This window comes from Dermacentor silvarum, chromosome 6, assembly GCF_013339745.2.
Source record: "Dermacentor silvarum isolate Dsil-2018 chromosome 6, BIME_Dsil_1.4, whole genome shotgun sequence".
Classification (NCBI taxonomy): domain Eukaryota; kingdom Metazoa; phylum Arthropoda; class Arachnida; order Ixodida; family Ixodidae; genus Dermacentor; species Dermacentor silvarum.
Window position 1 is genome coordinate 145,336,691 of NC_051159.1, and position 13,071 is coordinate 145,349,761.

Consider the following 13,071-nt stretch of genomic DNA (forward strand, 5'->3'; position numbering starts at 1 on the left):
TTTTACCAACTGACACTGCACTATAGAACTATAATATTTTAGCTAGGACGCAACAGTCAGCTTAAATGACGAACAACAAAATGAATCTAGATAAATAAAATCTAATAAAAAACGTTCATGACTGCAAAAAAAGTGCTGGGCCGCGATTTTGTAGCGATGACTTATGACTTATTCTATACTATTTTATAGTCTTATCCTCCACCGCTAACGGCCGGCTGATCCAGTTGATAACGCGAGCGGACCGTCGCTCTGACCACTGACAAAGCACGATAAGCGCGAAAAGGCATTATTACCGGAAAGGCATCGCTACAAAATACCGGCCTTGTTTAGTAATTTTTATTATTAGAAACGACTACACGGCTGCGGTACAACGGGTACAAATGCGCAGAGAAAAAAAGGAGAGACACGGTGGTCACGGCCGCTCGATGACGTGGGAGAGAGTCCGAAATACGAAACCGCTACACGCATTTGCACGAGTGGCGGCTGATTCAGAAAAACTCTCTCTTTCACTCTGTTGCTTCTCCTCGCCACCAGTGCGTGGATTCTCAGGAATGGCAGTGGGGTAGTGTTTGGCAGTTGAGCTGGTGCGTAAACACCTGTTTCAGCGTCTGTCCTTCGGGAGACTTCAGCAGGAGTTTCTATAACATCTACTGACAAACTAAGTAAGTACACGTCAGCGAGAAAGGCACCCATCGCCGCTTAACGCATCGTGTCTTTCTTTAGAACTGCCGCGTCCGAACGCAGCTTGAGCTGTTGCAGATATCGCAAGCAGTGCGTAAGTGAATTTCACTGTGCGAGATCAGCTACCGAGGCGCGGAAGACGAAGCCTGCCGTCGAGGCAAGGCGGCAGTGGCTGACCCATATTCGCCCATTCACTTCCTACCTTGGCCCTGGTGTCCTACAATACGCTGGCGGTCGCTAGATGGCTAGACTCCCCTCAAAACAACACCTGCGCGCAGGATTTCCCAGTTGCTTCTAGGTCATTGAGTTCAGTGGCCTCGTTCGGAGAAAGTGTAGGAGTGAAAGTAGCCGCGGTGGATGTCCGCAATTGCCGTCGAGCCGTCTTCCTTGACGACCGTTCCTGGGTTCCCGCAGCACCATGTCGGACTCGGACATGGCTCGGAACCCGTTCGCGGCCCTCTTCCCGTCCATGGTGGACGTGCAGGCCTTTGTCCAGAACTCCGCCGAGGTGTCCCCTCGGGATTTCCCACTTGCAGTCACCGAGAAGGACCTCGCTACTCGTCGGATGGAGTCCAGCGAGAGCTCGCCACGAGAAATTATCACTTCGGGGAGCCACGTAACCAGCGGCATCGTGCCCGATGACCAGCAATTGTTGTCGGCCACACTCGAGGATATATTCAGGGTCGTCGTGTCAGGTAAGGAGCCCACGTATATTAAGCTCGACATTGGAGTTTCTTTTTTTTTTTTAATTTCTCTCTCTCTCTTCTACGAGAGCGACTACGCGCGTTGCGGAAGTGCGCGATTGTATCGGAACTAACCGCGGTGCAGGTGCCGCAGACTGCGCGGTTGTCGCTTGCCTTCAGCCTCAGCAGGTCCATTGCGAAACCCCGGAACCAGATTTTAATCGCGGAAGCGCGCCAGTGGAGACGGCCAAATGAGATGCTGAGAACTTTCAAACTGCTTTAAACAACTCTCGACAACTGAACGCTTGCAACGCGTGTTGTGGCATTGACCCACAACATGCGCGAAGAAAATTATTGCGGGCAGAATAGATTACGGAAGGCATGGTTCATTTAACATTATTCGGTCAAGTTGCAAAATAGCGTGGCTCGGAAAGTGCTTCAGTTAAGAGTACTCCTCGAGTGTGTGGCTTATTATAAGCTGATCGAGCGAATAACATGAACAATGAGATTTGCTGCGCAGTTTGTTTTGCTATGCGCGGCTTGTACAGAAACCACAAAGCGTGCTGTGCTTATGACACAAGTAATTCATATTTTGTCATATAACAGTGTGGTTTTCTCCATTCGAGCTTCATAAATCAGAGTTAACGTTTAGTGCGAATTTAAATGGCATCATTACACGTTTATTCGTGACCAACCCGTGAGCACAACTATCAGTTATCACCCTGTGTATATCAATAAGTAAACCTGTCTCAACACTGCTCTTGAAATTGCTGACCCATCAATTCATGCCTGACACGTGCACACACACACCACTTGCACTATGGAGGCTGGCCTCTACATGCGCCTTGCTTTGTGACCCACTGCAAGTAAGGAACGTTTTTGACGTATTCCCAATAAACTCATTTATTCTCTCAACTTAATATAGCTGGCATATTCACTGCATTCAATGTTCTGATGTTGAACAATTTAAGCTGTTGGAAGTTATGCCACGCTGTCATTTCTAAACATATTTCCCATGTCAGAGCTCGTACCTACCTCTTTTTGTCTCTGTGATGAGCTGCCTAGTCTTCATTGATTATCTTGATTATGTCCTTACCTCAGTACAAACGTCAAAACTTGCTTGTGGCCATCTAGGCAAAATTTTGTACATGTCTTTAGGCTGCTCGCGGTGCCAAGTTGTAATTGTTATTGTCTCACTTGACACATACCATGTTGCTTATGGTTAAACATGCACTTCCATGGTTCCACACATCTTCCAGCAGCCTAATAAGCATGATTGTGAATGGAAAAGGAACATTATGATTAGCTAAAGTGAAAGGTCATTTGTGCGTGAAATGAGGACATTTTTAATTTGATGTTGCTACACTGTACACCTATACTCCATCTCACAAGTCATTTGCAGCACGATGGATGTTGCAGGACTCCTTAGCCAATAGGAAGACTGAATGCTCCTCGAGATGTGTTCACCTGCGCAGCCGCATCTTCTCAGCGGTTGCTGCATTCGCGGCATACGATGCGCATGTTCAAAGGTCCTTACATGTCACATATTGCTGTAGTGCGTCATGTACCAAACAAAATAAAAGCCCACTAATCCTGCCATTAATCGGACAGTTACACCCGGAACTATATTCCACTGCACCTCGTGCCTTCAGCAGCACTGCAAACAACTTGTGAGATAGAGTATATACTTTCACATCTTTGTTCTTTAATCAGGCATTTGTGTTTCGTACTTGCATTGTTGCCATTTTATTACCCAGGAACACGAAAGTATTTGGCAGGATTGAGGCTTTAGTAAGTTATCAGTCTTACTTCCTCTCTCATGGCATCACAATCACCCGAGTTCTGTTTCTGTTTCCTTGCTAATGTGTGGCATAAAACATTGTGCTTTGCTTAGCATATTCATACAAACATATTTCAGGCGACATCGGTTCCAGACCGCGCAAGGGTCCCTGCTGCGTTCTCCTAGAGACGTTTAGGGATTCAAAAAAGTGCCTTGAACTTGATACGCTTGACGAGGTAAGAATTGATTTGTACAAGTGATGTGTATTTGTGTCAATGCTACTGTAGATGCTAAAGTAGATATTCCAGGTCAGTATGGGAGTTTTCCCTGCAACTTCTTTCCCTCAAAAATGAGAACACACTGGATTGAGTGCGACACCTTTCAATTAATATATGATATATTTGAACTTGTTAAAGGGACCCAATAATAATCCATGTATCAAGCATGCAGTGTTCACATTCCTAATTTCTTTTCAGCATAGTGTTTCTTCTCAGTTGGGGCAGCGCTCATAGCATTGCCCTGCCTATTGCTCCTTTCTTAATTTTTCTTCTTTCGGCAATGCACTAATGATAACCCTTCAAGGCGTCTGCGAAAGTGCCCGGGAGTGACAGAGGAGCAGTGACAGGACAGACTGGATATGTTAATAGCCACTGCTTTCCCATTTGCTAGAAACTTGGAAGGGTGTGCATGCATGCGCAAGCTTTTTCTCAGGAGTAACTCATGATCAGCACTCCCCCAATAGCCTACGCTGTCGCATGAGCCTATGATAACAGATGGTGCCTCGAAAGCTGCAGAAGTGAGTCCGACATCTTTTATGCGAGATTGCGGGCTCCTTGCTACACACAGTGGAATAATATTTAGCTCGCATGTTCATTGCAGCACTGTCTACGTATTGCAAACATTTTCTTATATGTTCTTAAAAGTGTTGCAGTGCTCCTTTAAATGGACCCTGAGCCACTTTTTATCGAAGTGGAGAAATATATTTGAGGTGAAAATTGGCTATTTCAGAAATACGTTGCCGCAAAAAGTACTCCAATGCGTTCAGCAGAAGTGAAGTTACTGGCAATCAAACACGGCCTCCACTGTGCTCCCATTCCTTCTTCACTGTGAAGGTTACAGCGAGGTGGGGCGTGCCCAAAACACTCCACCTTTGAAATGTCACCGTGGCGCGTAGTTCAAATTTCATTTTGGATGTTAATGTAGACTTCCGATTTTGGTGCCTACGAAGCGCTAAACGTAACCCAAACGCGGTTGTCCTCAGCGAGCCGCAGTGCGCTTAGCCATTGGACTCGTGGCGGCACCCCGCGGTGGCCGCAGTGTAGCCGACCGCAGCGACCAATAGCAGCCGCGTTTATTACGAAATAAAGCCCACATAAAAGAGTGAGGATCATGGCCTCTGTTGAAACAAGAGCGTTTGAGAGAAAGGTGACTTCGTGCTCCGGGCTTGCGAGCTCCAGGCACTGCGTACAACAGCAAAACTTGGCTGAGATGTTCACAGCAGCGTATGCTACCTGCGGACTATGTTATTTCACCAAGCCCGAGGGGTGGTTCAGGGCCCCTTTAATGATTATAAGTAATTGCAAAGTTCATGTTTGTGGCAGTAAGGCTATTTTATTATATGGCACATTGTGGTTCAGGCGGATACAGCTCCAAATAAAGCATGCACAAACAGAAATTAAAAACCAGCAGTTAATTTTTGTGCTCCTAGTAGCAGCAAAATGTTAACTCTTCTACCATAGGAAGTTTTTTCTTTCATACTGTGTTCATAATCTCATCCCTCTCCTCCTGGTAACTGAAATGTTGGTAAAACTGGTGGCAACGGTTCTCAATTAATAGCTCTTGTACAACTACTGCAGTTCTTACAAATGCATAGTCTGTTAAAAGCATGCAGGCTACTATGTGTGACCAGAGCTACCTTTGAGCTTTGTGGCACTCCCTTGGCAATCTGGTGCTCCTGTATATGTTTGTGTAATTGCAGCAACCTTACAACAGCCCCATTGAAGGTCTAAATGTGAAAATGCCAAGAAATGATATTAAAATGTTACTTTATAAACTGCACCACCCCTAACCTTGGTAAGTGAAACGAGCAATCTTCCTCTCACGAAAATGACAAGTCCATTATTTTATGCATGCAGCTCTTCCCTCAGTAGTATGTCAATGCGTTTTGTACAAGCTAGAATATTGTCACTGTCAGCCTATATTATTCCTCACAATAGTTTCATTTTGCAAATTGCAAATAAGTCTCCTGCCAAAAGAGGATTCCTTGCATTTGTTTCTGCGTGATAGCCGTGCCATGGTTTTGTGAGTGAAATTTTTAACAAAGTTTCATGTGACAGGAGGGATTACATGTGCTATAAACTGACTTTTTCAGGTGGTGTTTGAGAGGCTTGTCCTAGACGATCCCCAGCACCATGTCGTACGCAAAAGTACAATAGCAAGTGAAACTGCTGATGCATCAGAGCCGAGGGTTTTCTTCTACCTGTACCAATGCTACTTCAGGCTACAAAAAGCAGTGTCCAAACTCAAGGTGTGTGTGTGTGTGTGTGTGTGTGTGTGTGTGTGTGTTTTTGTTTCTTCTTTTCTTTTATAGCAACTGTACTGCACATCTACTCCGTGGTAGATCTGAATACTTTGTACAATTTTTTATGCTCTTTGTAAATACTGTACCTGTGGGATACAGCATGTGCAAATACATTATGTTAAAATACTGAAGGTTGCACCATTTGAATAGTAGTCAAAAGCATACACAGATGTGAAATAATGTCAATGAGTGCCTTATAAAACAAGTAAGTCACTCAGTTGAGCACCGGTTACCTGATTTTTTTTTTTTTTTTTTCGTGAACAAGTTCATCTATTTCAATGGCAATACACTTCCCTGACCACTGTGTGAACATGTGACACTGATGCTAAAATTAAACAACTTAGGCTTGTTTGAACATGGTAACAACGAAAACGCAACAGTAGGTGTATTACATAATGAATGGCAAGAAGTACTGGTACCAATGTGTTATTTGTTTTGTCTTTTGCAGCAGCGTATTGATCTCAGCATGATTTTAGCTGCCCTTATAATGAACTTCCAATTTAAATGCTTTTTATTCTGGATAAATGCCTGTGAGCCATGACCATTGTTTTCCCTCTGTCTCTTATTGAGCAAATCTAATTTTCGCAGTATTATTCACACTTTCTGCCTATTTTTTTGTTGTTTCGGTCTTTTTCACAAGAGCGGCTTGTGATGCTTTTTAAGTGACACATTGCTCGTTAGTTCCAAGACATTTGGTCAACCTGGTTTTTAATATTTGCTCGCAGAATGAAGATTTCAGAATCATCGAGAAAACAATTGTATCCCAAGCTTCAACATGCCTTTGCCACTGTGACATTTACCCTGGTAAAAAGATACAGGAGCAGGTGTTCTACCTTCTGGAAGAGTACCATGATAGCTCAGGCAAGTAGCTGGGTGATTTTTTTTTCTTTGTTAACTAAACGTGGGTCGAAAGATTGCCTTTAGTTTGTTTGTGTGTTGGTTTACGTGTAATAATGTGAGAGCAAAGGCTGTCATTACACCTTCACATCACATACAGTGCATGAGCACAATATCTTTGGAAAAGTGTATTGCCAGCTAATCATAATCACCATGGATATGCTGTAATATTTTTGGTATAAGAAAGTGCAGGCTGACTAGGTGGCTATCTTGTGCTTTTACGGCACAGCTCAAGTGTTTCGAAACTAATTCAAGACTTTACCCATCATGATCAATAGTAGTCGTCACAGTATAAAATATAAGTGAGCTAAAACTAATGTGATCAACAAAGACGTAAACCTTCGTGGTCACTAGGAGCCTTGTCATCTGAAATCGGAGAAAGGCAGATCCACTTCTTGTGGTGCTTCGCGAGCACTTATGCACCTATCATTCTTTGTGCTTTGAACTTCATTTTCTAATTTGAAAATCTTTTTAAATATGTATTCTCTATATTGTTCATTCTCTTCTAATGAAAAAGCAACACAAGCCCTGCCAGGCACATTCATATTACATTTTGTATTTTGTCTTACCGATTCTAACGCGCGCACAATTTTTGTACCTGTTTTATCGGAAAATGTGCGCGTTAGATTCGAGTAAATAAGGTAAGCGTGATTTGGTAGTGGGCTGTAAGGTCGTCTTTATGGTCCCACAACGACAGTGATATGCACAGAAAAAAATCGTGTGGCATCTTGTTGACATTTTCAGCAGTGGTGAATAGCTTTTAAAATGAATCTTTCAGTTAGTATTCTTCATTAATGTAACTAATTATAAGGAGGAGCAGTATGTTGTTACAGGTTAGTACATCAGTTGACCATAATGACATATATAATTGAAGCAAGAGGAGCATGGGAAAAAAAGACAGCAAAGTCAATCTAGCTACCAAGGCTATGGCACAAAGTTTTAGTGAAAAATATGTTTTTACAACCTGATGCTTTGTCATCGTAGCAATATACAGTGAACTATAAAGGTTTCTTTATGAAAACAAAAGATGCATCCAATAGCCCCGTTTAGAACTGGTTAAGTGTGAACTGATTTAAAATACAAAAGTGCTTTCTTTTTCATGGACTTGCAGTATTAAAATTTAACAAACACAAGTTCGGCTCTAATCCTCAGGGCATCAGGAGCATCTGGAGAGCTTTCTGCGGATGTGTGCCGACTCCATAAAGCAGCGCTTTGACGCTGGGGAGGAACAGGTGTCTCTGCTGGAGGTGCTGTCACACTCATTCGACATCCTCCGGGCACGCTTTGCAAGGGTGTCCATCGCCAGCCGTGATCTCTTCATGCTGCTCAACATACTCAAGTACTTCGCCCAGTCCACATCCATGGCAACAGTGAGTGTTGCTGCATCTATTCAGCAATCATTATTAATGGGGTATATGCATATCTAGCTTTTGATGTGCTAACTGTTGTTAGTCATAGTTACCTAAAGATGCAACTCATTTTCTTATTCTACATGTGTACTGAGGCTCCTGATGCACTGTTAAAGGACTACTTTTTGTAATTGCCACTGTAGTACAAGTGTGGGATTTGGAATTAAAATATACATTGACGTATTAGTATCATAAAGAATGAAAACGGCCATAGCACGTGCTGTAGTCTAAACTAAACTTATATTGCAGGTTATGGTAGCCGATTGGCTATTTGATTGTTAGTTTATGTAAATTTGTTACTTCTCAAGTCCTTATCTACACATTTAAACCATTGCCTAGGTTAACAGGTTAATTTGAGAGTACTGCGCATGTATTGTCACGCCTTTTGTTCATTCTAGCATCCGTGTTTCATGCTGCATGCTTCAGTCGCGAATCCAAGACATCCCACCTAGGCAACACACTGTGGAATATTAGGCAAATCAACAAAAGTGAGATGGGGGCCTCAAATGAAAAATGCTAGTTCTTAAGTGAAAATTTTGATTTTGGTTACCTATCGCTTTTTTTGAATATGCACTCATGTATACAGCAGTAGCATCTGTGTGGCAAAATAATAAGCTATTTTCATTTGCTGCCAGTGATGACTTGTTGTTTGTGTTACCACATGCAGTTTACAGAACAGAGCTTTATATAATCCTTTAGGTCTACCAGGCACGTTCTAAATGAAAGTCAGTGTATTGCTGAAATGTCATGCGTCTAATGACTGGTGAGTGTTCAGTTGTATTAGTATGATCAAATTGTCTTGATAGCAGGGCCACTTTACAACAGCAAAAGCAAGCTTGTTGTGTGAAGTTGTTTTGCTCATCTGATGACTGGAAAGCTCCAGACATTGTTGCTATTCTAGGCCTGGTCAGTAAAATGTCTGGTCTCTCCTTTTTCCCAATGTGCCAGCTCTGTCAGTGAAAAAAATGAGTGATTTAGATCAGCTCTTTGCCTTAGATTGTTAGCATTCTTACTCAACTCGCTTCTGCAGCCCGCCGAGTGTCAATGGCATTGAAGGTCACTGATCATAACTGGCATGTGTCCAGCAGTGCCGCTTGCCTTTAAAGATAACAGCAGGAGGAAAAAAACATGCCGTAGAGGGTTCATTGAGTTTTAATGAGGCGGCGTGGCAGTCAGTGCACGCAATTCTTTCCCGCTTAGCACATTGGCTGTCCACTGAATTGATGTGGTCACTGTTTGTAAATATAGAAATATGCCGTTAGTCACTTGTGCCAGACACACCTCTGGTTGGGTTTTCTTGCTTGTGTTTGAGGAACTCTACAAGGCTCTGCATAAAATACAACTGAATAACAAAAACAACTACCTTAGAAATAATGGTTGAGCAAACAGCACTAATCTAGTAGAAATAAAAGTTGTGGTTTATGAAAAAGCAGCATTTACTGTCTTGAGTCTTAGTCACTGTTATTGAACTGTAGTTCTTGTTTCAGTTCCTTGGTTGTGGTGTTTTATTTATTTATTTATTTATTTATTTATTTATCTATCTATCTATTGTTCATTTGATTGTGAGTATTCGAATGGTAGAAATCAGAACCTGAATTTGGTATGTTGCTTGTAGGTTCCTAATTTATTGGTTTCAGTAACCAGTGTTACTGTGTTTTAGGGTTGTATGAGATAGCTATTGCCAAACTAAAATGTTGGCTTTTTGGTTTAGGAGGTTTAGCTTTAGACTTCAGACCTTTAGTGTACTAATTGGATAGCAGTAAGAAAGGCCTTTCTAATAATTCTAATAATTGGTTATTATAATAACTGTTATTAATATAAGTATTACAAGTGCATTAACATCTTTCCCAGTACCAAATTTTTTTTGGCTTAGTGCATTCCTGTGAATTTGGCTGTGCTCAACATTTCACAGGCCTTGCTGGACTTCAGCACCCCGTCAGGCACAGGTGACCTTCGGAGCTTCCAAGAAAGCTTGCTGGGCTCACCGCTTTGTGTGTCGTGCCTGCCACGCAGGGAAACAGACCCCTTTGAGTTCTTTGAGACACCTTCTCAGTCCAACATGCAAGAGCATTCCATCACTGAAAGTAACCTCTGGCTGGTAAATAGTCCTTTTGATATTACATATTTAGGGAGTTCTTTGTGTCAAGTGTTTTGTGCATAGAATAATGCTTTTGCACGAAAACTGAAACATTAAAACAGGGGGAGGGCTGACTAAGAAACCTAAAGTTTAAATGAAAAATAGCCACAAAAAGTTTCATTTGTTCGGGCCACTATGCTTGAATGGTCCACTGCACTTTTCATGGAATTGTGCAGAGAGGCTTATATCTTTTCAGGTGGGAAACAGCATTGTAACTTTTGCCTGCATGCATCTCTCCTTATCATTCTCTTGTTTGGCATAGACGCCATACAAGTAAACTTTTTTCCCCATTGAGATTTCAGGAACGTCTTACATTGTTTCCATCATTGGTAAGAATCTGTATCAAAACGAGTTTTGTTTTAACATGCAACTGCGCAAAGCCATATTTTTTGTACAGTTGTTATAGAAATAGCAGTTACTGAAAATCTTGTATCTTTTGTATTTTTGTGTGTCTGTCATTGAGAGGTATCAAAAAGGCTGTCAACAAATTTTACGCTTGCAGCCACTGAAAGGGCTCGCTGCAGACATGCACAACATCTTCTACACCCTACTGAGACTGTCTCCAGAGACCCGCAACCAGACGCTCACATGGCTTGGTCAGTGCATCGAATCCTGTGCAGGTGAATGCAACAGTTTGCTGTCTACTTATTGAAACACACAATGTGCAAAAGCCACACCTATGCTCTGTGATCATGATTTGCTTTAATGTTACCTCAAATGCTGTCAGCTACACTAAAGAGTGTACAGTATGGGCCAGTATTTTATAGATGCTTCACAAGTTTCTGTTCAGTTCTCCAAACTGGTACTCAGTGCCATACTTATGCACATGTAGCCTGCCTTCATATTTAACCCATACCTCCAATGGTCAATGCTCAGGGTATGAAAAACACCTGCCATGGTGGCGCAGTGGCTATGGTGTTCTGCTGCTGAGCACAAAGGTTACAGGCTCGATTCCCGACCACAGCAACCTCATTTCGGTGTGGGCAAACTGCAAAAATGCTCATATACTTAGCTTGAGGTGCACATTAAAGAGCCCCAAGTGATTAAAATTCATTCAGAGCCATCTATGCCATCTATCATAGCTCATAACTTGCTTTGGAACAGTAATCCCCATAACTTGATCTTTCATAACTGGAGAGAAAAAAAATTGGTCTTCATAACCCGCACAGATAATTGCATACAACGCCATTCAAATCTTTATGAAAGCTACCTGGGGCAATTTTTAGTGCAAGGCAAAAATCTCTTTTCATATATGTCCAGTCATCCGCACTTTCCCTGTTGCTTCATGTTGAAGTGCATTGCTGTGAAATCGCATTTAAGGGTAATATTTGCCTATGACTGCCACCCTTAGTCTGTACAGTACTCACGAAATGAAATGCAACAGTTGGAGCGTGCAGCTCATGCAACGCTGCCTGTGGAAGGAAGATGTTTCGTTGTGGTATACTGCAAGGGCATTTCCGGAACAAAATTACTGCTTCCAGCTGCCAGCAAGCGGGTATGTAATTCACCACAGACCCAACTGTCGCGACTGTCTGACTGTTGCATTTCATTCTGTGAGCGGTGTACTTGCATTTAGTTTTGGTCAAGGTCAACACCCAGAATTGCAACGCTTGAAACATTTACTCTATTGTAATGTGCCCTCGATTGTAAGATTTGGCCGATTTTTGATGGCTAGAAATGGACAATGCAATGCCTTTGATTGAGATGCGTACCCCAATTTTTATATTTAAAAAAATGCAAAATGAATTATTGATTGTTTCGTTATTATTGGTTATTATATATATATATATATGTATATATATATATATACATAATTTTTATAGTTTAAAAATGCACAATTAATGATTGACTGTTCCCTTACGAGTATTCATAGTATGAGAGATAACTAGCAATTTGTTGGCACTTCAAAAAAATATGTATTCCATCTGAGCCACAGTAGAATGGGCATTACTTGTCGCTGTTTAAGGCCTCCTTTTCACTATCAACTGCCTAGAAGACGTCATGTTTGCTTCTGTTTGTGGAATTTGATATTCCACATTTATTAAATGCCTTTTTTGACTTTGCAGCATGGCCGTCAGGATCGGAACATGATATTTCGACTCCACCTATTGCAGTTTTGGTTTCATACTCGATTCTAATGTGTATGTCTTAATTTAGTAAATTATTCCAGAAAAAGTCCACATTAAAATTGAGTAAATAAATTGTGTTCTCCACCTCATGTTGAATCATAGCACAGGCTGTACTTGCAGCATGAAGAAAGAAAAAAATAAGGGCGTTAGAAAAGCACACATAGTTGTCAGTGCTTGTTATCTTCTTTCATCTCTACCCTCATCTTTTCCACACTTTGAATTATCAGTGCTTCCCAGATGGCCGAACTCGTCATCTTATATCTAGACATACATTGCTGCATAGCACGCTTATGTACTTTATAGGTTGTGGTAATCACTTTGTCAGCATGCCTACAGTTTAACCTAGGTGTAACAAAGCCTAGCACAGCAAATTACTAGATATGTATTACAAAGTGGACTAGAACTGTGGATCACTATTCTTTATTTAAATGGAAGTTCTGTTGCAGTATTGAAACAAAAAGGTCAAGGTCTGGCTTAGCATCTGTTTTATCAAAGGTAGATAAATGAGTAAGTTTGAGGGAGTGAGAAGTGTCATTCTTCCTGATGTGCCACGAAGTTATATTTGTGACATCAGAACTGGGAATGCAAATTTAATTTTGTTACTCTTTAAACGCATAAAGTTTTATACTATGATTGTTAGAAGAAGGGGAGCTCTGGCACTAGAGTCATTCATCCACCATGGAAGTCCTACTTAGAACTAATACATACATTTGTCTACAGCTTGTCATGGATCCATTGCACATTGGAACATCTTTTATTTGCCTTTGTAGTTCA

General features: G+C 41.7%; 1 protein-coding gene across 1 annotated transcript in view; it reads left to right on the top strand.

The window, feature by feature from the left end:
• The first annotated feature begins 503 nt into the window (after positions 1–503).
• The window catches only part of LOC119456138 (ubiquitin conjugation factor E4 A), a 32,370-nt gene continuing 19,802 nt past the window's right edge, over positions 504–13,071 (top strand). The window contains exons 1-8 of the mRNA XM_037717750.2: positions 504–662; positions 1,096–1,376; positions 3,283–3,380; positions 5,516–5,671; positions 6,451–6,586; positions 7,775–7,992; positions 9,944–10,129; positions 10,671–10,788. Coding sequence (XP_037573678.1) covers positions 1,100–1,376; positions 3,283–3,380; positions 5,516–5,671; positions 6,451–6,586; positions 7,775–7,992; positions 9,944–10,129; positions 10,671–10,788 — 1,189 coding nt within the window. The 5' untranslated portion in view covers positions 504–662; positions 1,096–1,099. The remainder of the gene's footprint in view (positions 663–1,095; positions 1,377–3,282; positions 3,381–5,515; positions 5,672–6,450; positions 6,587–7,774; positions 7,993–9,943; positions 10,130–10,670; positions 10,789–13,071) is intronic.